Here is a 26,555-nt window from a genome sequence, read left to right on the forward strand (position 1 = left end):
CCCCTGCGGTGGCCCCTCTGCTCACCTGCGCCTGCCTTCCTCTCCCACATCTCCATGCCACCCGCGTTTCCCGACTCCCCGCCTCACCGTTTCCCTGTCTCATTTCAAGTCTCCCCTGAAAACAATTTTTCTCTTTTTGCCAGTCTACCCTCCACCTCTGTTACTCAACTTCAGTCATAGTTAATGTTGCACCCCTTGCTGCAGCCTCATTTGACAGAGAGCTCAAATCCTTGGCCTGGCTGAGCTTTGCTTGAAGCATGGAGGAGAAAGCCTGGAGGCTGAAAGGGAGAAACTGATCTCCAGCAATAGCAACTTACGCCTGGCTGTAAGATCCAAGTGATCATTTTACCACAGCTGGATCACTGGCATTCACAGACACTATCTCAGGGGTAGGGAGTGAGGTGATACCCCGTGGGTATCTGGGGTTGCCGCAGGTGTCCACTTCAAATAGCTTATGCTGCTTTGAGAAGGCAGCCTTGAGGTTGGGGAGTGCTAATGTGCTTCAGTGTCGTCCTCCTGATTACCTTGCTCCTGAGTGAAGCTCTGGAGAGCCTGAAAGTCCAGAGAGGTATGTTACCTCTTCCCCAACACTCCTTGCAATGCTGCAAGCACTTGGATAGTGAAGTAGTAACAGATGGAAGAAGAAATTAAAGGCGTTAGTGAGGAAATAAGCTGCTTTCATTTGAGATTTGAGCCAACAGACTAAAACTGTATGATACAGTAGGAAAGCAGTGAACTTGAAGAGCAACACAGAGAGAAAATTATTCTTGTATGGGTAGATAAACTAGTTTTAAAATAGGAACCTCACTTTGGGATTAGTAATGAGATTTGCAAACTTCCATTTTTGTATTGTGATTTATTGTTGAAACATGCCCAGTTGATTTGTCTGGAAATGAGTGAAATTAGTCTAGCAGCTGGTGTCATCTCCGCACTTTTTCTGCTGACAGCTACGTCACCATTGTACATCCTCCCCATCGGCAGGGACCCTTGCTGCCCCATCAGAAAACACCAAACACCCATCTTGATATTTGTACAGTGTCGAGCATATGCCAAGTTCTATGTGCGTCCATTAAGCCCGGTGGAAATTGGCCAACGACAGTTAAAAGTTATTACACAGGAGAACCCAAAGAGCTCAATTACTAAACCACAGTTCTTCTGAAAATGAGGCTGATTAAAAATTAGCCAAAGACGGGTGAAGCAGAGAAGTAGCGACAGCGAGGCTGCCTCCCCGCCCTGGGGGCCTTCAGCAGCACGAGCGGCGTGCGGACACCCCAACCCGCTTGACCAACGGCCACAAACCCAACCCGGCCCAACTCCCCGGCACGCCGGCCCCCGCCGCAGGCTGCAGGGACAACGTTCGAAGAGGCGCTGAAGGTTAAGTGGGCAGCCCTGCCGGGGGCGGCGGGGGAAGGCCTGCATGAAGCGACATAACGGGGCGGGACGCACCCCAGGGCGGGAGAGGCGCCCCCTTCTCCTGCAGGCGCCCGCCGCTGAGGACACACCGCCTCAGGCGCGGCACCGGGCCCCCCACAGCGCCGAGGGCCCCAGCCGGCCGCGCCTGAGAGCTCCCCGCGGGCGCGGGACCAGCGCGGCCGCCGCACCCCGGCGCGGAGCCCCCTCAGGGCAGGGCGGGGCAGGGCAGGCCCGGCCCCACCCCGCGGCCTTGGCCCCGCCCCGCGCCGCCCGCGGAGCAATGGCGGGGCCGCGTCCGCGTCACGTGAGGGGCGCTCCCCGCCGGTGGGGGGTGCGGGGGCAGACGTGGACGGTTCCCACAATGCCTGGCGGGAGGCGGTCGCTGTGGCCGCGCGCCGGTGCCGTTGCCGCTCCGCTCCGGTGAGCCAGGTAGCTCCAGCCCCTCCCCCGCGGTGCCGCTGCTAGGCGACGCGGCCTGCTCGGGGCCCGCCCGCCGCCCAGGCCTTGCCGGCGTGAGGGGGGGCGCGAGGGACGGGAGGGTGCTGGAAGGTGCCGCCGCAGGGCCCTGCGCCTGCCCGGTCTCCCCGGGCCGGGGTCTCGGTTGCCGCCCGCCTGCTCCTTTCGGCTCCAGGCCCGGGGCCGGGGGGCAGCCGGGGCACCTCAGGGGCTCCCGGGGTGGGCGCGGGTCTGGTCCTGCAAAGCGAAGAGACTTGTCACCGGTTTCTCCGCCTCCCGGGCCGCCGCCCTGCCGCCGGCTGCCGAGCGCAGCCCTGGCAGCCCGGCCGCCGGAGCCCCAGGGCGGTCTGCGTTTGCTCCCCAGCCGGGGCGGGAGAGGGGTGCCGGTCCTTCCTCGGCACCGGCTGCCGCTGGCTTTGCCGCTGGAGGTTCGCCCCCGGCAGCGAGCGCGGGGCGCAGCGGGCGGGGCAGGGGCAGGAGGCCGCCGGTGGCAGCTCGGGCCTCTTCGTTTCGCAGCTGAAGCCTGCTGGCGTAGGGAGCTGTCGTTCCCCTGGTCCCTGTGTAGGCGTCAACGGTTTTCTGTATAAAGTCCCGCAATCTAAAGCGGTGTGAACCTGTTTAACTCAGTAACCACGTTACCTCTTCCCCTCTGGCTGCCGTTGCAAATAGTGCAAGTGACTGTGTGAAAGCTGACATTTCCGTGGGTGGTAGATGGAAGGGTCACGTTCCCAAACTTTGGGATGTAGCTTGTTCCGTTCCCTTAGTTTTTCAGAATCTTTATTCTGTTTCCAATGTCTGTTTTTCTTCAGCTTTATGGGAAGGATTATATGGGCTAGTGGTTTAGGATTATTTCCGTGTCTGATCATACCTGATGATGTCAAAGTGGCTTTATTTGTTGTGTCCTTCTGTAATGCTTGAGTTTGTAATACGGATTTATGAAGTATGCTGCAGAGTGGGAAAATTAAGACTCCTGCCTGCATAATGCAGCTGTCACAACCCCCAAAAGTGGGGACGATAAATTGTCCAGCACTATTATGTACATTTGAAGTAAGCACAGAAACTGTATCTGCATTCTGCATCAAGCAGGTGTGCAGCTTGCAACTGCTTCCCAATTTTATATTTTATGGAAGGTTATCATGAGAGGCAGACATCCTGGCAAGAAACACCTTGATTAAGTTGGTGCTGAAGGCCAGCAGGTTCAGGAGGGTAGGCATGCCATTACACTTAGAATCTGTCTCAATTTTTGTGAAGCTAGACTGTTTTTAAATAATTGAAGTATCCTGAACAAACCATGTTCATGGGTCACTTTCAAACACTTGCTTGTAAAAAAAAAAAAAAAAAAGGTGTCAGATAGATGTAAAACAAACTGTCATATCACAAGTTGGAAAGTTGGAAGACCAATTGGTTACAAAAGACTGGAACATTTACCACTTTCTGGGACTTTTCTAGATGCTGCCTCAGGATCAAGCACCATCATAACACAAAATAAACAGGATGATAATTGAATATGTCTTTAAAAAAAAAGTACAGTAAAACAGGCTCTGGATTCCATCATCTGAGATTTCCCGCCCATGGGAGGAAACGAAACTAAAGCCACGTGTGATAATTCCAATTTGTGAAAGCACTGGAGGTTGACATATGTATAATAAATTGGACAGCTTTAGGGAGGGCAGAGCAACAGAGGAACAACCATTTCAGTTGACTCTTATCTTTCTGTGGCCAGCTTTCTCCATGTTCCTCTATTCAATGAGTTCTCCCAGCTCTCATTTGCAGGGAGGGCTGTGTAGTGTTGGTGTAAGGGGAGATCGATAAACATGGGCCAGAAGTAAGATGTAAGAATAGCACAAGCATGGAGTGATGCTTCTGTGGTGTACTCTTCCTGTTGGTGATCATTTGGAGGTCAGAATCTCCCTGAGCAAACGGTATTTGGGTTTTAATAGCCCTTTAGTTTTTCTGTGAACTTTTCCAGTTGCCTCTTGAATTCACATAACATTTTAGTGTCGACAGCATCCTGTGACAAGTTGTTCCACTGGCTAACTTCATGTTTTGTGAAGAACCATCTATGGTACCCATGAGCCTAACACCTGCTGCTTGGATTTGATACTCCTCAGTTCTGCAATAAAATGAGATAGCAAACCCAATCCCTGTTCATTTCTTTGCACCTGTAATGGATTTATAGACCATTTGTAGTGGAAGTGCAGTCTTTTGTCATCTTTGGGTGTTTGATGGATATAGAATTTTTGGAGGAAAACCTATGAAATTTGTAATGGTATGGTGAATTACTTTCTGCGGTTTCGAATAGATGTTTAAAAAAGATATTTAAAGATAGTTCTAAAAACATGACCGTATCTTTAATGTTCTTTCTTCAATCTCTACCTATATAAGTCTGTATCAAATTTACTGCTTGGCTCCTTCTGTAGAGCCTTATTGTTTTGAGAGCTGAGTAAAGTAGCGCTTTCATTTTGAAGATTTAGTAAACTTTTTTCTATATTAATACATTTTCAAATAAGGCTGAATGTTCTGTTACAGTATGTATATTGCACATCTCTTTACATATGTGTGATCTTGCAACCAAAGTGATTTTCTTTTATTAGCTTCATTTTTTGGACAGCTTTCTGATTCCTGTGTTAAAAAGCTGAGGAGAAAGTATGTATTTTCACTGGGTGGGTTTTTAAGATGATCGTAACAAAACCTGTCTGACTGGTTATGTTTGGACTGTTCATCTAAACACAATTTTTATTTTGTGTGATTTTTGTAGTACATTAAGAGAATTGGCAGGTGTTAATGGAGGTTTATCTTTTGCTAGAGAGCTTAATTTCTCTAAATATAAGTAGGAGTCTTGAAGAAAGTAACTGGTTTTGTTCTAGATTTATGCAAATATTTATTGACATATAGAATAGACATAAAAATTGAAATAATACATCTAAAGGGGTCTTTATCCTTTGCTTTGTCTGTTGACCATGCATACATGCTGCTGTTAGTGATATTTATATTCTTTGTCCTTGGTTGTAGGAGTAAAGCAACTATTTCTAGATTGAATATTGAAAACCTTAATGCTTTGGAAATACAGCTGTAGTTGTGTTGTATTATGTTCCTGAAGCGTCCAGCTTTTTCATCAGAGGAGATTATAGATTAGGTAAACTTAGTGTATGAGGTGAATGGTGGGATTTGGAGTCAGAGGTTGCATTACCCTGAGTTACTCATATACTGTGCAGACAGATAACTTATTTTCCCATTTTAAATGGCTGAAGTGATGGGAGCTCATCAGTTTCACTTAAAGAACATAGAAAAATTTTAATATTTCTATTTTTCTAGTTTTCCTTTTACTTGAGTACCCCTTGAGTAATCTCCCCGGGGTGTGTTCAGGCCTTTCCAATAGTCATGCCCTCACAAAAAGAGCTGAAGAATATTGTTAGCCAGTAAATACATTTATTAACTTTTTCTGTTTGTTCTTTTCTCATCAGATAGCTCAACATGAACTTTAACCATCAAGATCATTTAAAAAGTGAACAGAACAGTATTTTTCCTTCTGAGAGCTGGCTACAGGATTCTGAGTTTCTCCTGCAGTGCTGTCCTATTCACTACCTTTTCCTAAAGCAGGATGTGGAGCTATGTTCCTTTCTTCACATTAGGTGCTAATGAAGTTCTTTGCTTCATCAAAGGAAATGCAGATCCATGAAATTACATTTTGTGCAAGTAAGTTAATGAGAGGAATTTTAAACTTTGCTAGCAATCACATCATTGTTCTTATGCTTATATTGATATAGCTCCCGGAAGTCCCTTTCAACATTGAGTTCCAAGTGGTAGAGGTGGTTATTGTCGGAGAACCATTACAGTTTAAAGCTCCTCTGCAATTTTGTCATGCTCTTGAGCTGCTGCCGTGGTTATATGGTTAGCAGCGTAGTTAGCAAAATGGGTGCCGTGTGCATTCCATGTGAATTGTCCTGCTGGGAGCACGTGCCTGAGCTCAAATAGAGGTAGGTAAAAGTTTCTAGAGCTGCAGGTTTAATTTCTAGAAAGCTTCACTCCAGCAAGCTAATCTAGAGCAAGTCCTAAAGTTGCTTTGTTTTCTGTTTTTGTGTCCAGCTGATCAAAGCACTTTGTACAGTAGGGAATTCTGTAGTGAAGTGCTGAAATAACAAGCGTACCTGATAAAAGCCCAAAGCTATTCAGCAGACTACAGGCAACAGTGGCTTCTGCTGCTGTTATGACTTTGGTGAAAGTCTGATATGCTGTACAAGTAAAATAGAAGGGTATTAATTTGGAATTTGTTTAGCTAATGTGATGCATCTCAAAGCAGGTTGAAGTTTGCTGATGAAGCTGAAGAATTCTTAAATTGAAGATTACAACACAGTTTAAATATTTTCATTATTATATGTCTCTTTAAGGAGTAAATACCCTTGAAAAACCTGAATATTGATTATTATTCAGTAAGTGTCCTGATGTATATAGAACCTTTGGGTAGTGGGAAATAGGGGAGGTGAGAGTTCAGGAAAAGATAGCTATTTCCTCTCTTTTATGAAGAGTCAGTGCTATTTGGGGAAAATTTGGATTCCTGACTTTTCAGAATACAGTCCTGCAGTTGCTAAGGCTTGTAAAGCACTCTTAAGGTCATAGTTTGAAAGGTGCTGTAAACATGTCAGTATTGCACATGAAAGCATATTTCAGCTGTATTCAGAAATCTGTTTTCTTTTGCAGTTTGTGACTGTATGGAACTTCAGTAGCATCATCTGAGGGAGGCAAAAATCTATTTTTTTCATAATCTTTTACGTGATAGGTGTAGTATATGGTAGGAGTCTACAGAGCAGTGTTAAGAGTTGAGGAAGTGTTTGCTTTTGGCTTCGTATAAATTCTAGCAGTTCGCCCACTTGTAAGAGGACAAATTTGTGCACTGATACTTAGCAGATAGGTAATCCTTTTAATGCTTGTCTTGCTGAACTTTTGAATGTTTTGATTTAACGTAAGGTTTGAAGAACTTGAAGGTTTTAAAAATGTGTCTCAGTCTTGAAAGACTGTCTGCAGGCTATGTGTTTATACTGTTAAATGCCTTCTATAAATTTTCTTCTTCTGATCAAGAAATGTTTAAGTACACAAATTCTTCTTTTTTAAGTGACTATATTCCACAAAGCTTGAATTGTTACGCTTTGAAAATTAAATCATTGCAAACATCATATCAACCTGCTCAGTCTTTGTTTAATACTGATAGACACATTTTGCAGATTTAAAGAAAATGGAGACCCAGATAAGAAAAAAGACATTTCATGCTTAAGAAATTCCATTGTGAGTTGGGAGAGCTGGATTACATTCCTTGCTGTCCTGATCCTTGATTTCTTATTTGATAGTACATAAGTTGTATAAGTCTCTGTTTGTCAGGGTACTTAAGCATGTACTCAGCAGCACAGTTTCATGAAAGCACATTAATATTACTGCTTAACCAAGACCTAGATCACTTTTCCATCTTGCATATCTCTACAGTACGTGTTTTTCCTCTCCAGCTGTTGTTCTTGTTTGTTTAGACTATAATCGTTGTCTCACTAAACAAGAAGACTTACAGCTTGAAGGCGCAAGTGCTACAGTAGTACTAAGGCTGAATAATAGTGCTTCAATCTCCACAGGTATCTCTAGGTGAGGATTTATGGCAGTTCAGATAAAAATATTTGAAAACGTGACATTGATGTCAGATGTGCTGCTGCTTTCTGGTTCACATAGACTCATAGGTCCCATGCAGCAAGGACTTCAATCTGAGTTATAGTTGAAAATCCTCCCTGTGCCCCATTTTAAGCCTGAGCCCAGTATACAGCTTGGGAAGTTTGATTACTCACAGTTGACTCCGTTGTTTTTGCTTTTACTTTAATTCTGATTCCTCCTGATTTGTGTTTTGTTGTAGGTTGTTGTTAACTCTGTTGGCAATGTCTATGATTTTATCTGCCTCTGTGGTCCGTGTGAGGGATGGACTCCCACTGTCTGCATCTACTGATTATGACCAGAGCACGGGAATGCAAGAATGTAGAAAATATTTTAAAATGCTCTCAAAGAAACTTTCTCAGCTTCCTGATAGATGTACTCTGAAAACTGGGCAGTATAATATAAAGTAAGACTTTTCTTTTATATATTTGTGATGACCTGTGTTATGTCTGTCTGTAAGTTAAAAAGTTAACAGTTCACATTAGAAATGATTAATCAAACTAAGATTAATTCTTGGCAGTATTTACATATCAGAAATTTAAAATTGAGAAATTGTAGAAAGATTTGACACCTACTCAAACTTTGGTGGCAGTTCTAGTTTGAAATCGACAGTGTTCTTGTATATATTAAAGTCCTTGACCTAGTAGAAATATTTATTTAAATTTCAAAGTTGTTTCTTACATGAAAATCACCAGAGTTGTTCTTTGTCATGCTAATTCAACTAGTATTAATTTGTTTTCTCTTTCTAGTCTACACAAATTTTAAAAAGTACCCAAATACTTTCATAACCCAGTATTTCTGAAAAATTGTGATGAGGATGTTATGGAATTAGGCCCTTTTATTGTACCTTCAGGATTTCTGTTGACTTCAGGGAAAACATGCCCTAAAACCCAAGCATAACTCAATAATTACTTCATATTGCACACAGGGAGTGAGGGAGTGGGAAGGGTGAGAATGATTTTTCTACCGTGAAGACAGTGTGTAGTAAGTAGCCTTGAATGGAGCCTACCTATCCTACTGCTCCACCCAGCGCTTTCAGAACAATTCTTTCTGTTTTCATGCTTTCATTTTTTGACTTTTTTAATAACTATTCCTAAATTTTTTGAGGTAGTCAGTTTGGTAGTGTACCTGCATGACAACGCTCATTAAATAATAATTCAGAAGATGTTCTTTTTTCCTCTGTTTGCAGTGTGATACGTGGATTATAGTGAAATAATTATTTGAATCTATTGTTTACTCAGAATTTTGGTTTATATGTGACCCTTCTCCTTAGTATTGCTAGCTAGGTGCACCTGTGTGTAGTTGGTAATTCAGTTGCACTTTAGCTGAGGTAAGTTCTGATTCTAATTTAGATATGCTATTTTAAATGAGGTGAGTAATTTCATCCTAACCCCTACCAAACATGTAGAAGTGATGGTGGTGCAAAGTATACCACCTGAATGATCCTAGAAAGTGCTCAGCCTTCACTGTCTCCCATTGGTATGTGCAAATTTCCAGCATTTCTCAGGATTAGGCCCAGCATGGACTAAATTTTTCTAGGCTTTTTTTTTTTTTTTTTTTTTTAAAACCTCAGTTGTAGTTGGCTTGTAAACTGATCAGCTTAAAAGAAACTGTTAAGAATAAGACATAAGGCTTACTCAGGACATTTTTTTTATTACTTTTGTCTTTGATTACTTTTAATAGTGTAAATTATCCATCAAGATGTTGAAAAGATTTGTATGTGTCATGAAAACATGAACTCTATTTAATGAATTGCCTAAATGCAATAGGAATATGTATACTGAAAACTGTCCCTTTCTCCTTTCACATTTGCCATCTCTGGTGATCCTTGCAACTGTCTTTGGAGAATGACGAATCCCGTATTCTATGGAACTGCCCTCTCTCCCCCCATTTGAAGTTAAGTTTTTGCATTTTGGGTGTGCACCTGTATTTGAGGTGAATGAAAAGCTATTACGGGACAAGCCTGCTGTGTTTCTGTATCCCAGAAGTTTTATGTTATTTTCTGTTCCTTGTATGTGTGTGTACATATGTATACACATGCACACATATATATACATACACATATAACACAGCTTCTCATATGATTATACAGTGTGGTGTTAAAGTAAAACCTTGCCTAAAAGTAAATTGTTTTTCTTCAGAATACTGTTGGACTTTTCAGTAAACATTAATTCCTTTGCTACTCCAGAGCAGTTTTTGCTTTTCTGATTATAGAATATGAGATGAGACTAGCAAAGCAGCGAATTACGTGGATTTAAATTTGAAATTTTGAATTTGTTGTCTCAATTATAGCTTTATAAGTTCTCTGGGAGTAAGCTATATGATGTTGTGCACTGAAAATTATCCCAGTGTCTTGGCTTTCTGCTTCCTGGATGAGCTTCAGAAAGAGTTCATCACTACCTACAATATGATGAAGACAAATACTGCTGTCAGACCGTACTGTTTCATAGAGTTTGGTAAGGAACTGACTTTTTTTTCTTTGATTCTCACACTAAGACAAATGAATATTTAAATAGATGTGCGACTTAATGCATACAAACCAGAAAATGTCCAAGGCAGGTTATAGCTGTATTTCAGGTGGATTTAGAATCTGATTTAACTCCCCTTAGAGTCAGTAAAGAAATACTTCTGTGGGCATTAAAATAGACTACTAGAGTTCTATCCAAACTTGTTTATAATCTTTCTGTTCATTCCAGTAGGTTTTGGTTTAAGCCTTGTGTGACGAAGTCTGGAGTTCATCTTCTCCTAGTTAATAATACCAGGAGTTGTTTGACTTCATACCTGTTGAAATACTTAACCTGTAAAGGCACTGAGCTTCATAGATTTCTCAAGTAAAAGATTGCTATTTCATGTTTGCTCTTAGTTCTGCTGTAATTTTTATTCAGTACATGAAAGAGAGAGATGTTTACTTGTCCTATGATGTAGTGAAGCATTTAATCCTCTGCCATGCAAGCTCCAAATACAGCTAACCTTATATATACCGCATAACAGCTGTTATGGATTCCATGAATATCTGTCACTTTAATACTGTGTTAGGAGTTATTTTAAATATTCTTATAAAATGCATTAAAGCAAAAAGAACTGCAGTTTTAGAAATACAGGGGAAGATATTCCATTTGGTTAATTCCTGTCTATAATTCAGTCAGGCAATTTTTAACAATTTCCATATAACATTGTTGTGTTCCTTACGAGGATTTCTATGAATGCTCTTCTTTTTTTCTTTCCCCAATACCTTCTTTGTTGTACTAGTTGTTAAGTTAGAATGTCTTTATAATACGGTATTAATTTTCTCCGCCTGAATATTTTGCAAGCATGTTTCATACTCAGGTAAGTTTCTACTTGAATGCAGGAGTTAGTTTTTTCATAAGGATATTTACTAAAGTAATGGAAAAGCTAGAGTAAGTGCAGTAAATCCACTGTATTAGCAATGCATTCAGTCTCATGCAGTGAAAGTCATTAGTTTATTCACAGTTATTAAATAATTAGATTTCTAGAGCTTAATTTTTTTTTACTGCAGAATTAAATAGCCCATGATGTATTAGTCACAAAACAGAAATAGTATTAAAAATCCAAGATAAATACAAGCATTTCACACAACATATTTCAGTTTGTGAAGTGTGAAGTATGTAGTACATAAAGCTGCGTGGTCTTGGATTATTTAATTAACAGAAGTCCATAAGGATATACCTTTTTATTTTAAATTTTACACAGATAATTTCATTCAGAGGACCAAACAGAGATACAACAACACACGTTCTTTGTCAACAAAGATGAATCTTGCTGACATGCAGACAGAAATCAAGCTGAGACCACCTTACCAAATTTCCATGTCAGAACTCGGTTCAGCTAATGGGTTCGCACATTTATCTGTGTCTGAATATAAGGGTACTGGTAAGATATCTGCAGGTAAGTTTCAAACTTCTGGTTTTGTATCCTTAAATGAGACAGATGCAGGGTTAATTTTTTATATTGTTTTCTTTAAAAAAACCTTTTCCACTCTGATGTTCTTAAAGCATAAAGCTACCATGACCTTATGTGTATTTTGGTGCTGCTCAAAGTGCCTGTCTCCCCAAGGCACTCAGAGAGAGAAATAGGTCTTTTCAATTGACTGCTTTATTGAGGGGGAAAAAAAAATGCATGAAAATAAGCAAATGAAGATGATTACTTAACATGATGGTCGTCTTTCTTCTTCCGATCTTCTAAGATTTCTGAAAATTTTCATTATTTATGCCCTGTAAGGCCCAATGATGACATAAACTAAGAGCATAGTGTCAGAGGTTAGAGCAGCTGGAGGGAGACACATCACTTTAGGAAACATCTGTGATGGTGAAAGTCCAAAGAGGTGTGCTGGCTAAAAGATGTACTCTCTAAAATAAGTGCCTTGTGTATGATGTTAATAATAGCAATTTTGTATATACTTGCCACATTCATTAATTTTTTAAAACTAATTTATGTACGAGGTAGATATGGAATTGTGTGGTTGAACTGGGTTAAAGGTTTGTGCTATTAAATGAATGCTCTAAATCAGTTTGGAGGTCCTTTAGATGTTTCCCAGCAGGACAGAAAACTTAAAACTTGACAGGTCCTTGCACTAATACGCAGACTCCACATGTGACACTGACATCTGATTTCAGTGAAGCTGAATTTAAATCTGATTTCTAATCTGATTTAAAGTGAAGCAAAATAATAAATAGAATAAAAGGAAGTGTTGATTTTTATTAGTTAATATCTTCCCCTTTTTTCCAAAAGTACCTCTGTCTATAAGGCTAGTTATCCTGGACAGACATACACCGATGCCATTCACTTTACAGTGTCAGGGTGAAAATTGCAATTGTAAATCTAAACACTTTCTACAGTTTTGTAATATAAGAGATCAGCTTAATTTTGTGCAGTTTATATATATATATATATATATGTAAATAGGTTAATACGCTGGCAAAGAGATCCTAATTACTTTGCTCACTTGTAGGGATTCCTCTAGAAGATTGAAAACGACTTTCTACTGAAGATGAAAACCAAACAAAATTGCTAGAGTGCCCTGTTTGTACTGCTGGGGCCCTGATCCTGAGAATACTAGGTGCTATGAGACAGTGTAGAAATAACTTAAAATCTCTGCATTTGCAATGTAACAGTATTAGGTTTAGATTCTGGAAAATTAATCAAGGAGAAGTGTGAAAATGTTTAAATTGTTTAGAAGGGTGCAATCTTTTAAGCAGCACTGTACATACTTGTCGGATGTTTTTAAAGGTATGTAATGCTGTGATAGCCATTATTTTGCCACTTTTGATGCTTACATCATTGTTGCCTCTTAATGTTCAAGTGTAATCCTGGCTTTTGGAAAAGGTTATGGTGACAGAAGTGGCAACTGATTAACTCTGAAAATTGTCTAGATTCAAACTTGCTGCAATTGGACAAGGAAAAAACAATAAGCATGAGAGAATTCGGCCTGTGTCAAAATTGACTGTATTTTCAAAGTTGTCCGTGAAAGATGAGGTTTTAATCACTTTTCTGAGTAAAAGTGTTGGAAGATCATATGGATCTAAATTAAAATGCAGAAAGACCATTCCCTTTTTACTATAAAGTAAAATTTAACAATAATTGGCAGATGAATTTTTTTCACCTACCTCTCCACAACTTGTCTTAGAGGCAGTTCTGTTGTCCTTTTTTCTTTCCATGTCAACTTTCTTCTGTTTTTTCCCCTGTTTCAGTTACTTTTAACTTTCTTCTTCCTCTGAATTCCATAGATGTCTCTGTTCAGTTATTCACTTCCTTCCTTGAATTGCTGTAGAAGCTCACCATCAAAGGGCTGTACATTATGAAAGGTTTGCACTTTGCTCCTTCTTCAGCTCTTCAGATTTAGATGCTATTAGCAAGTCTGCTAATAGTTTTGTAATTCTTTACGTTCATTGCTTCTCTCCACCCTTGAAAAGAACTTTGGATGTTTGCTACCCACTCAGTTGGCTAGACTTCAAAGTTTCTCCTTTGCTCTGAGGACAAATTCTCACAAAAAGATATGGTTTGCCTAGTGTAATTTCCTGAATATGCTGTCCTGTTAAAAAATATGACCTGCTATAAGTGAATTAACTATGTTAAATCAAGTTGGATAGCATGCAGACGTAGGAAGTTAGGTAGACACAAATCTTGTTCTGTTACACAAAACAGCAGAATTTGATGCGTTAGTTTTGGCTATGCTGATGAAGCATTGTCTGTTCCTTGGTTATGCTTGTAACTGGGTATCTATCCAAGGTCTAGTGTCTAGGCCTCTTATATTGTTGAAGTAATTGAAAATAGCAGCCCTTTTCCTTTAGCAAAATTTGTGCTGTGTACTGAGGAATAGGGGTAATTAATAACGTGTGAAGCATAAAGCGTGCAGATTATGGATATAATTTTGCTTCAAAGGTGAATGTAGGTGTGGACAGGCATTAGAAATAGGGTGACAGCATGCCGATGTGTGATGTTTTAGGTTAAGATAAATTTACTGTTTTCTGAGCTTTTTTTCAATGAAGGAACAGCTGTCAAATCAAAGTTTAACTTTTTGTCTGATGGTGTATTTATTTTTAAATAAAAGGCCTTATAAGTAGTGCAGTTTCTCACATTGTGTAAATTTCCTAAATTTTTATTTAAATGTCAACATTTTCGATCAGAATTTGTGCTTTATTTGATCCTTGACTTGTGTTAGAGAGTTTTTGATATGGCAGTTATAATTTTTCTAAGATTTATGGATGCATTGACTCAAGGTTAACTGTCCTTTACCCTGCCTTTTCTGATACTCCTTCATTCTTCTGGCTTTGCCTTTATTTTTTTTGTATTTAAAGGATGCTTGTTCCTTTGACTGTAACACTAAAATTTATTAAGCCCTGGAGAGCTTAATGACATCAGTAGCAGTATGCAATGTCCTTTTAAAGTTTTTGGATTTGTTTTCATATTTTAATATGAGAGACAAGTTAGTATTTTTATGATCCTTCCATAGACTGTCTTGATTTAGCTGACAAGACTCTGAGAACCATGGGGGGAAAAGTAAGGAGGTGTTTTAAACACTGTTTTAACACATGATGTTTTAAAGTTACCCTGATACATGGGGAAAATTAGATTGGCTGGAGAGCTGTACAGGGGGAGCAGTGAACTAATTTTATCTGCCAGTTAATGAAATGCAATTACGTTTGGCTAAAAAGAGTCATGTACACCTTCAGCTTTTTGCCACTCTCTAGATAAGATGGTTTAAAAAAACCCCAAACAAACCAGTTACAAGTCACTGAAAAAGAATGGTTTGGTATGCAAATAGCATATCTAACCTTAACTGAATGATTGCTGGTAGTATTCCTTTAATATGCCCTACAGTTAGAAAAGCAATAAGCTCTGGAAGTTAAACATGGGTTATGCTTTTGTTTAAAAAACCCCAACAGATTACACTATAAAATTCAGCACAAATGAGTTAACTAATTTTGTGTTTTAATTTTAAGTTATCACACACTCATAATTAGACAGCCCTGTCTGCTTATCAATGTGAAATAGCTTTTGTCATTTTTTCTTTAGGTTCTCTAGCTTCATAAACTGTTTGGAAAGCTTTTTTCCTGGATCTGTGCAATGCAAACGACCAGGATTGACACCCCTCTCTCTATTAATGTTACAGTTCATTAACCTCATTGTTCGCATCTTTACAGTTCATTGATTTGAACAGAATGATTTAAGCATGGCTCAGTAGTCCTATTGTTTTCCCTGTGTTGCCTAGACTGTTAAGAGTTTTGCATTGTTTTTTCGTATTTGCTTTCTGTTACTAATTATGGAAAGGGACAGTAATGAGGAACATACACAACTGTTATGTACGTGTGACCCTGGATAAGCCCGAAAGAGTGGGTGTGCATGGAAAGAAAGTGTGTTTTAATTTTAACGTGTTTTCTAAGAGACTTCTAAGCGCTATCTGGAAGGTCTGTATAAGGTTGTAATATAGATACTAGCTTAGTTTCAGAATTGTCTTTTTATTTGTGTCTTTGGTAGCACTCACTGGCTGTATTTTTTAAGGTAGGGGACTGTAATAGCTTTGCCTCATAGTGTTCCGTTCAGCAAACAAGCTAAATCAGTCTCTGTAGCTCTGCTAATGCATTAGTGTTAAAGAAAAGTGGAGGTTGAGAGAGGAGCTCTTAAGTACGTGCCTTATTAGCTGGCTAGTAATTGTGGACAAATTTCACCAGCAAGTGCATCATTTGCCGTTGATTTCCTGGCATGTCTGAGCAGCTTTCAGTACCGTACTGAATAAACTGAATGTATTGAGTTAAAGACTAAATATAATAAGACAATTATATATGTGAATTGAGGCAAAGTATACTTTTTGTTAAACCTTGTGTTGAAATATTTAAAATGTTTCTTCTTCTTTTTAGAAAAAAAAAGATGGACGTTTTGTGGTTTGTTCCAGGGATCTTTTCTTGAGCTAGAAGCCACTGAAAAATGAGATTACTATTTTACTAAATTTCTAAAGACATTGCTTTGACCTTTGGTTTTTTTTTCTGATCTGCTTTGCAGCTCCTCGTCAGCGTCTGGAACCTGTGACTCTGCCAGGGATTGTCTCATTTGTGCTTAGTCTCTTATGTGGGGCTTTGAATTTAATTCGTGGCTTTCATGCCATAGAAAGTCTTCTCCAGGTATTGTACATGTTTATGAATTTAAGAGTTATGCATCATAGCAATCATAATATCACCTTAGAAGATTCTTGCCTTATGAACTAAGTCTTGCCAGTTTTATTTTCAGAAATATTGTTTGTGAGGTCAGACCTGTGTTTATGTAACCTATATTGTTTGTGATCTGTGCATCCTTCTTGAGTGTGATGCATCATTCATTGAGGCTGTGAGTTTCAAAAGCAGTAGGAGGTGGGTGGCCGACTCCTTCCCTAGGTACCTTGGTAGCAGTGAGCATGTGAACATAATGTTCTGTTTTCTAAATTTATGCCAGGATATGAGACATTTAATTTTAATAGAAGTTATTTAAAAACACTTGAGAGAAATGATTAACAGCTTTGAAAATCTGGCCAATTTTTTTTTGAAAGGTCCACGGAGCAGGGATCTTTAAATAGGTTTTGTAAAATTGTTTTTTTTAGAAACCTTTTTTAGTTTTTGTTTGTTTGTTTTTTATAAACCTTCTTAGGTACAATGCTTATTTCTCTTTGTGTACTGACAGGATCAATTTATGGGAAACTGTCAACTGATTTCTTCTAACCCTTCCCCCCAAACCAGCAACACCCTCTCACCAAACAACCTCTCCAACAAATATTTATTTATGTGAACTGTCTGCTTTGACCGTCCCTATAGCCTTTCAGTTTCTTTCTGTTCCATTTTTTCAGCTAGTTGTATTCTCATTGCTACAATGAAAATAATAGTGGTTAATGATTTCAAGCAATTCAAGTAAATATGCTGGTGCTTGGAAGCATGCACAGAAAGTTCATCTGTGTTACCACAAAAAAAAAAAGACTTAGTTAACATTAATTGGCTCTACTATTGTGGTGATGGAGGTAGAAACTAAAAAGCCCGTGAAAGTTTTCTGAAAGAAAATGAGAATCCTCCTGCTTGGCTAATAGATAATCTTTTTATTCAAACATACATTTGGACTTCATAACTGCAATGCCTCTGATACCTAATGGATTTTTTAGGGAGGTAAGGTAAAGATGATAACCTGTATTCCAGTTGTCTTACATAATTACTGATACATGTGAAGATTTAATAAAACAGTAATGTTTGAGGTTACCTTTCTGCAACTGTTTTTTTAAAAAGGATCGCCAATATTAGATTAACGTATTTAAGTGATGATAGGGCAACCAATTAATTTTATCCTATATGTTATTGCATTGTTATTCCATTGCTATTGAGATAATAGCTGGCAGTACAGATACAAGATATTTTTTAATTTCTGACAATGAGGCACAGTAAAAATCCAGTAAAATGTCTCTTTATTTACTGTATTATGGAAAAATCCACAAAGTTTAGGGAGAAATAATCCAAAACATGATTAATGGAACTTCTTCTGAGAAGGCATTCAAAAGCTTCTCTCTGAATTAGTGTTTCCTTTATAATCAGTGTTTTTATTTGGTTTTTAGCAAAACTGTGTTACAATCTGTAGCTATACTCCAGCAAATGTGCAGTGGCACTGAGACAAAGATTTACATAGGTTTAGGAGTGTACAGCATTGTGTAGGTAAGTTTTATATGCAGACATACAAACTTTTTCCTAGTCAACACTGTAGATGGAAATACTTCACACTGACCATACTCTGAGCAGAAACAAGTTGTAGTTCTGAATGGGCCACCTTCTCAAAATGTTCTTCCTTGAAAGTGAATATCATCTGCATGACTACCCATTGTTTTCCTAGGAAGGTTTTTGATTATTGCAGATGTTTGTTTGAAATGCAGTTAGGATAATCACTGAGCATGTAAATTTATTCTGCTCAGCTCTATAGAATCTGTAACAACCTGTTTGAATAAGTTAGAAGGGTTTTTTGTTTTACTTTGTTTTTTAAATACATAGTAGAAAGATCTATCACTTAAAGTAAATTTTCCCATCTTTTCCTTCAAGAGAACTTAATTTTCTAATAATCTCTCTCTGATAAATTCATGTGCTTTTGTTTGTTCCCGCTGCAGTGGAGGCAGAGCTGCCTGCGTTATTCTCTGTGTAGAATTTTACCACACTCTAGTGGCCAGTTTGTGTCTTTTCCTTTTATCTCGTTTCCATTTTGTGAAGCTGGAGGAAGGCACAATTCTGCAAAGTTGATATTAAAGGTAGTTGTTTAGACTTGAATTTTAAAAGGCATGTAGAGAAGGTAAGTATCCAGTGTTAGAGCTGAACTTCCTTTAAGGCTTTTGAAAATCTCAGCATTGGTTCTCTGTTGTGAATAAACGTTCTGGTCAGATTCCAGATCACAGTGGGTTTTTTTCAGACATGCAAGTGAGCAATGATAAGTGCTAACTCTTTTGGTTTAGTGTAGTATAGGAATTATTATAAATCCCTATGTGAGACTATTTTAACATACAATAATTAATAACTTTCATACTGTAAATATCTGGTATTTCACTGAAATACTGTAATACATGGCTTTTTGTTTTATTTTCACAGAATGAAGGTGAAGATTTCAGTTATGTTATTGCATTTTTTCTTGGAACAGCAGCCTGTTTGTACCAGGTGTGTGCTTCTGCTTGCATAATTCACTAGAGTTTAGAAACATTACCCAGTCATGCATAAATGTCATCATGTTTTCTTAAATGTCACAGATACTTGAACAGGCCGGTCATAAAAATAATTTCTGCTCTGTTTTATTTCATTAATCATAAACTGTCATACAGTAGATTGATACAAAGATCTTCTGTTTGCTAGCATTTTCCTCCAGTTAGTTGATTAGGAGATTTGGTGTACTTTTATGTCTGGAGCTTACAGTTTATCTCTGAAGTTACAAGCAGTGGAGGTTATATAATTTCCTTGAAGTAGTAGTTTCATAGTTCAAGTAAACTCAACCATCTGAGCAAATGTCTTATTGCTTCTTTCCTTTGGGAAGATTTGAAGTAAATACAGTAATATCTAGGCACTAGACCCCAGAATTTCCCTCACTTTGTACATTATGTACATCTCCTTTCTTTACAAAGCTTTCAGCCACTTTCCACAATGTTTTGCTTCTCCTGTCTGATATTTCATTTTGCATTTCATGTCTGTAGGTTTTCTATTTCTGCATCTGAATTTGACTTTCCTATATAATTTGTAGCAAGGTATTCTAGTGCCCATTGGCATTTGTCATTCAGTGACATTGCTGTTACATTTAGCTATGACTATAACGTCTGTTATGCTCAATTGCTGTTATTATAATTCTTTTGATTTTTAATCTCTTGCACTTGTGCAGTATGCACTACTCATTTCTGTGTGCCAATGTTTAGTACAGTATCAGACCATAATATAAAATAATGTCTCAGGATTTTGCTTTTATGTCAGCCTTTCTATCAGTCAGCCTTTTGTCCAGGTTACCTGTAATCTCCATTCTCTATAACTTATCTCTAGCAAAATGTACAACTGGTATTCTTCACTTGTTGACTTTTCATCATTTTCTGCCTTGCACAATTCTTCAGATCGGTCTTAATACTCCATGCCAACAATCTGTTCTGTATCAGATAAGGTGGAGCGCCTCCATTCTTTCCTTGTGCGAAAAATACACATTCTTCCCTCCTCTCCCAAATTAGAAACTTTATTCTTTATAAAGTATTCATGCCTGTGCATGAGACGTAAGGACATATGTCTTTCCCCCACTGTCTGACTTGAATAGAGATGTTTTAAAGAAAGAATCGATGCAGCTTGGAATGTAGGCTTTTTCTTAATACTCAAACTATGTCTGTTGAGACTCTTGCTCTGCACCCTCTGGTGTTGATCAAGAGAAACATAGCAGTGTTTCTAGTTTCCAAGAAAATATTTGTAACCTAGATATGCAGGCAAAAAATGGGACTTACATCGAATATGATGTTTTGGGCTTGCTGACATGTCTATTGTTCCTCCATGGTTTCTAGTTTCTTCTGAAGAAGAAAATGTACAAAAGTAACAACTGTCTCAGTTGTACCCAAAGTGCAAAGCATCAGGAGCTCAGCTTTCAGTCATTTCTTAACATTTATTTAAAAAAAAAAAAAAAAGTCAAAATCTTCTCTGAAGTAGCACAGAGGAGCCTTCTACATAAAAGCATGCTCAGTAATTGCCATGCTAACGCTTCCCTTTAATAGAAGAAAAAAACCCCTCGGGAATTTCATAACAGCACTTGTTATAGTAAGGTGTTAAAACCACAGTGTTTTGGCCTTTTGACTGGTGTTCTGTTTTGTAAGTGTCAAATCTTCTAGCATCTCAAACCTGGACTAATGAAAAGATAAGCCTCGGTATTAATTTAAAACAGATCTTTGGTAAAGTTCAGTCATTCAACATCATGTTGCAGTAACATTTTTTGAACTTCTGTAGTATTTTTGGGTTTTAAACCTTTCATATTTATTAATCATTTTGGTGAAGCATATCCTGACTCTTATTTTAATCTTGGAAGCAGTTCTTCATATGTTGTCAGTGGAGGTGACGACGCTAGGAAATTATCTGAATTCTTATTGCTGAGATACTAAGTACCAACTAATTGCTCTTTTAGATATGATTTGTAAAACTGTCAGCACAAGTAGGTTGCATTTGCTCTGCTCAAAATGGCCAGGCAGGTTCAGAGGAATTCCATCTAGATTATGAAACACATGTATTACTTATCTCTAGTTTTACTTTGCTTTGGAGAAAGGATGTACGAATCTTACTGATACTGTCAGTACTTACATCTCTGAAGATATGTAGATATCCAGAAATTACAAGTAGTTTTGTTAATCTCAGCCACACTTACAGTGGAAAAGCATGCTTTGTAAGAAAGTAGTTGAGTTTTGAATAGAATATAAAGTAACCTCTCTAAATTGCATTGTTCCGTTGCAAATGTACAATGCTTTGGCCCTTTTTTGAGGAATATGAAAAATGAAAAAAATTTAAGTAGAGTTTCTCTGACTGATAAAACATGGCAAATGCCCAAGAAGAACAGAAATGACACTTAGATAATTTGATGATGGATGCTGTTAAAAAATTTGTGTGAGCATGGTTATATATCCACTGGGAACAGATTTGGAATACAAAGTAAGCCCAAATTATGTTGTTATCTACCTAGAAGAACAGCAAAAATTTTCTTCAGCAGACAGACATGTCTAGAATCTAGAGAGGGTGCAAACAGGTTTTTTTGTAGAAGTCAAGGAAGTAGTTTGAACAATAGCAGAAGTAAAAATAATGTCTATGTAAAAATTGTGCCCTTTTAGAGATGAAAACTGAGGTGAGACTTGAACAAATTTCCAGTTGCAGTAGGAAGAAGGCAGAGCAGGGAACTGTGGGCGCAGTCCTGACATTCTGTGTTACACCACAGCATGCAGAAGCTGACCCTTAAAACGTGGTAGAATTACAGTAGAATTGCTGTGTATTTCTCTCCAGATGTGATCCATCTTGTGCCAGCTGACGAAGGGCAGTGGATTATTAGTGAACCCCTCTGCATCTCCCAGTTGATCCTCTGTGTTAATGCTAGCAGGATATTGGGCTGGTATCTGGGGGATTGCCTTCTACTGAGTATTCCTGGCTGCAGAGTCCTCATATTTTCCCTGTCTTTCCCGTTGCTTTGCCTGAAGAAGATTTAACACTGGCTCTTGTTCTTCTCCATTGCTCGGGTGGAACAGAGTGTATTTTGACCAGAGATTGACAGAAACATCCACTTTCCTTTGTCATGGACCACTCATTATTGCAGGTTGTAATCAATTATTATGAGAGAATTGCTCTCAGAGAGGGTTTAATGGAAGTAAAATGTAACCTTGTATTGATATCAGGTACTTTTCACCCTTCCATGACTGCTAAATTGATACTGTTCTTATATGTTTGTTTTAGACTTTTACTTGGTTTGGGTTTGTAATTTCTCCATGACCAGGTAGTGTTTCATTGGTGGAAGTTATTTTCCATGCAGTAATGGGATTTCTTTTTTATTTCCTGACAGTGTTACCTGTTTGTATACTACACGGGCTGGAGGAATGCCAAATCCTTCCTGACTTTTGGGTTAATTTGCCTGTGTAACATGTATCTGTATGAACTGCGCAACCTGTGGCAGCTCTTCTTTCATGTGACTGTGGGAGCATTTTCTACGTTGCAGATTCGGCTGCGACAACCACAGGGAAAGTCCCCTGACTACAATGTCTGACAAGTCCTGGAACATTTAGAGGCAGTCTTGTTCCAACAGTTACTCTCAGGAATGTAAAGCTGTTCTCCAAAAGAAGAAGCTGTCTGGATGGGGCTTTTTTTTTTTTTTTTTTTTAAATAAAGCAGTGTAAGATGCCTGTGGACATTTTTCACTTGATGGTTAAACTTTTTCTTTTTTTTAAAGAAGGACACAAAAGAATGCGGGACTAGAGGAGCAAAATGGGTCATATCCATGCAGTGAAATGTGTGAGGGACACCAAGTTTGGGGAGTTTGGTGGCATAAAACTATGTTAATGGAAGGAATGTATAGAGTATGTGTTCTGCATATCACGCAAGCTCTTCACTTCCAAAATCAGTTTTGCCTTTGTGAGGCAGTAGGCTAAATAAATAATGCTATTGCATATTAGCAAGTTACATTTGGAATATGTAAGATACTAAATTTTGGAATATTTTGTTTCACATTGACATATATGTGAATTTTTTTTTAATTAAAATGTAACCTGGAAACTCTGTTTCTGGGGATCAGCTTTATGGCACCTGTGGCCCTCTGTCTAGTGCTATAAATACTTTCATATTATTTCATTTATGATTTCCTTTTAATTATCCTTTTAAAGTGATCTATATGGACAGCATTTCTTTTTAATAATCATTTAAAAAGTTCTGCCACTTAACCCAGGATTTTTGCACGCTTCCTGTGTTTGAACTCTGGAAGGGTTGAAAGGAAATGGATTGGTGAGTAAATGGAGTGACTTGTACTTGTTGGACTATTGTTCTTCTTTTTATATACTTTTAGAAATAAATGAATAATTAGTTCAAACCTGAGATAAACAACTGGTGACAGGAAAATAATAAATCAGTCTGATTAGCTTAAACAAGAAAAGCCTAGGGATTTTGTTTATTCTTCTGGCTTTATGGATTGGGTGTTTTTGTGCTGGAAAAGAACCTCCTTGATCTAGACTTGTGTTTGAGAGAACCATTCTGTACTCCTGAAGTTGGTGAAGCAACTAGCAAACCCCACACACTTAGAAAATAGAATAACAACCATATAGTACCACTATCAGTTACACTGGGTTTTTTTTACAATATGTGACAGTGATTTATGATGCTTCATAATGTACGGATAGATTTTTATATGTGACCTGGAATAATGTAAGGATTCACTGAAATGCTGGGGGGGGGGGGAAAAAAGTAAAAAGCAAGCTTTAATGGCAGGGAGGTTGCCATGCTGCTTGTGTTGTTGGATTTGGGGATTGGCAGCTTTGTGCTATGAAGTATTGCTCCAGGCAGATTCCTTTGGGCATTTCGTATTGAAATGTTATGTGTTTCAGTAAGTTATTTAGTGTCAGATTATGATCAAGAAGAAAAGAGCTAGGTATTTTCTTTTCTTTTTAAATAGGTGGTATTAGCCAAGAAAATTGTGCATAATGCAACCAAGAAGAGTTAGAGAATGAAATTGTAATCCAAAGTGAACAGGAGCAATATGTATTATGTTCTTCATAATGTGTGTCTCAGACAGATGTCTGAGATCAAGACTTTGAAAATACCTTGGTGTGCAGCCTCAAAGATTGGTGTTGGAGGTGATGTGCTTTGCAGTTAATTCTCTTCCCTCCCTACTTTAAGACAGAGTAGAAGACAGCATTCATGAACATGGTCTGCTTTTGTTTTGGGAACCCAGAAGATGGGGAAAAGATAAAGAGGAGGACTGGATTGAAGCATACAAGAATTTTAGGAAATGTTTACACCACGAATGCTTTAAAAATCCAGCAGAACAGCAAGCAGCCTTTGTTCAGCACTGAGAAGTTTGCTTGTATTAGCATTCAGTGCACCTTTCTGAACTCTGGACACCAGAAAAGGTCAAAAGCAGTCCTTTACCATTTGAAGTCAATGATTGAAAAATACAGGTCTTCGTGTTTTAAGTATAAAACCAGGTTTTATCTTGCTTATAAAGTCTGGAAGAGTCCTTACACCTATCTTTTCACCTTCATTGTTAGGCAGGGAAGCTATTATGAATGCTGAAGTACTGCTTAGTTTTTAACTCAGGCTGTTGTGCACATGAAGAATTTTCTGTTGCATCATTTCTTCAGTTATGTTGGCAGAGAATCTTGTTTTCTCTGAAACACCTTCCCTTTCTGCTATTTCTAAAGATGCATTTTTAAGGAATGAAAACTTCCTTTGGCATAGCATCTGGAGCTGTTATTCCATTCAAGTTATGCTGGTGTTAAACTAATTGCTGATTAGCAGGTATAATGAACAAATGCAACTGTCAGTGTAATAGAAGACAGTTGGGGGTTTGTTTGCTTGTTTTTATGGTCCTGATAAAAATCCTGTTTCACAATGAAAAGTTAATGAGCATGACTGTTCTTCATTACCTGATATTACTAGGTGCTAAAAACATGGCTTTTGAACATATTACTTTAGTTTGATATTAATATTAGAACTCGCTGAAATTTTGTGTGAGATGAGAAATAAGATACACCAGGCCAAGTTGGAGGTGAAAATTTACTGAAAATGCCCCAGATTTCCCATTTGCTTATCCAAACTCAGCATTCAGAGAAATAGTGGGTGCTTCCCTGCTGATTTCACCAGATAGTTGAGTTGTTAGACTTATAAAGATGAATGTACAAAAGATGACTACTCTTTTCAACGACATAGGTTATTTTAGTTTGAATTGTGCAAGGCTGTTCATAGTTGCTTGATTTTTCTGTGGGATTTAGTAGAAGCAGAGCCCACTTCATGCTGTATTTATAAAGAAGGCTTACTTTAAGGTTGGAATGAGTCCATCCAACACCCACAATACCATATTTTTCTTTGAAAAAGGTGTCACTGTTTACATTCACTTTCAGGAAGGGATGGCCAAAACTTTGACTGACTTCCGTAAAGTATGTATAATCTTGTTTGAGGTTTGATTACCTCAGAGCCCCCTGTTTGTGCTCCTAGAGATTTAATCACATTCTTCCTTGCATATTTTTTCTTAGTATCTGAGGTTTTTCATAGTGGTCTGCTCTCTTGTATTCAATATCTGGGCCAATAGCTGAGGATAAGAAATTGTCTCATTCACGAATTGTCAGATTTTGCTAGGAAATAACTTCAGACCCTGTAAAATGTGTAGACCCCTTCTCCTTTCACACTGCTTCATGAAAGACTGACTCGCATGTGTATAAGATACATAAGAATATATTGAGAGAGGGAGAGAGAGGTGTAGAAAAGAATGCAGCTTTCTACGAGTGAGTGTATGTATGTGTTACTTGGATTGATTTTTAGTTATATCAAAGCTAGCAGAGAACTAGATGAGGATGGAATATGGTTTCCTTTGCAGACATTGTGATTACTTAACATTCACTGTGGATTCTTTAATATATTGATAGTCTATCAAGGGACTGTGGAACATCTGTTTAGGGCTATTACCTTTCAGCCTCTTGCCTTTCATTCCCTATTTCTACTGCAAGTACTATGGTATGATTGTTTTTTGCTTTCATGGTTTGTATTGAGAAAAGAAGCCCATTAACAGTTGCAAAACGCTAAACACATGCTATTTTGAATCAGCTTTTTGTCAGAATAAATAGCTTTCTAGATATGTGTTACAGCTTGCAAAAATCCATGCTTTCTGAATGGTGTTACTGTAAAGGTGTGTATTACAGGAGGGGTTTTTCCCCTGATTGAAGGTAATTGATGAGAAGGGTAGCAGTGTGGGGGCTGCTTCAGTGGCAGTTGCAGCCCTGTGTTGATGAGAGTCCAGCAGATCTTTCAACAGGAGTCTGAGGAACCCTGGAGCATACGGCTGTGTGTGCAGTTCCAGTCACAGCTGGTCAGATATTCCAGGTACCGTTTATTTTGGTAAGGCCAAATGGTCTCAGCATCTGTACCAGCTTCTTTTACTTAACAAAATTGTGATTCATCAGTTTTATTGATCATACTGTTTTCTAATGAATTTACAGAGCACTTTTGTCAATTGGTATACCCCATTTGCTATCCTGCCTTTACAGAGCTATCCAAAAGTTGTTCAGCCCTCTTAGGGTATTTATGGAGTCTTTGTTTTCTTGGGTGACCTTTTTTTCTTCCTTGGAGGCAAAGGTTCCAGAGACGGGTAGGTGACAAGTACGTGTTGAGAAGGTTTAAGGTATGCTTAGTGGGGCTGTATAGGCACTATATGGTACCTGGCTCTGGTATGGCAAAGCTCTGACCTGGGCGTCCAGCTCAACTTGCACTAGGAACATGTGAGTGACATAGTAGGATTAACCTCCTAAGCTGTACACT

General features: G+C 38.6%; 1 protein-coding gene across 3 annotated transcripts; it reads left to right on the forward strand.

Annotated features, from left to right (window-relative positions):
• The first annotated feature begins 1,733 nt into the window (after window positions 1-1,733).
• On the forward strand, window positions 1,734-23,052 carry SEC22A (SEC22 homolog A, vesicle trafficking protein). 3 transcript variants are annotated; one of them, XM_074873603.1, is made up of 8 exons: window positions 1,734-1,842; window positions 5,334-5,565; window positions 7,757-7,960; window positions 9,847-10,010; window positions 11,266-11,460; window positions 16,072-16,190; window positions 18,648-18,713; window positions 22,102-23,052. In XM_074873603.1, exons 3-8 carry the CDS (start codon window positions 7,779-7,781, stop codon window positions 22,300-22,302), a joined length of 927 nt encoding a protein of 308 aa, XP_074729704.1. In that variant the 5' UTR covers window positions 1,734-1,842; window positions 5,334-5,565; window positions 7,757-7,778; the 3' UTR covers window positions 22,303-23,052. The 3 variants fall into 3 exon arrangements, with proteins under 3 accessions (XP_074729704.1, XP_074729706.1, XP_074729707.1); XM_074873605.1 differs by having other exon boundaries at window positions 1,758-1,833; XM_074873606.1 differs by lacking the exon at window positions 5,334-5,565 and having other exon boundaries at window positions 1,773-1,842.
• The last annotated feature ends 3,503 nt before the right edge of the window (window positions 23,053-26,555 follow it).

Source organism: Strix uralensis, chromosome 6 (genome assembly GCF_047716275.1).
Source record: "Strix uralensis isolate ZFMK-TIS-50842 chromosome 6, bStrUra1, whole genome shotgun sequence".
Lineage (NCBI taxonomy): Eukaryota > Metazoa > Chordata > Aves > Strigiformes > Strigidae > Strix > Strix uralensis.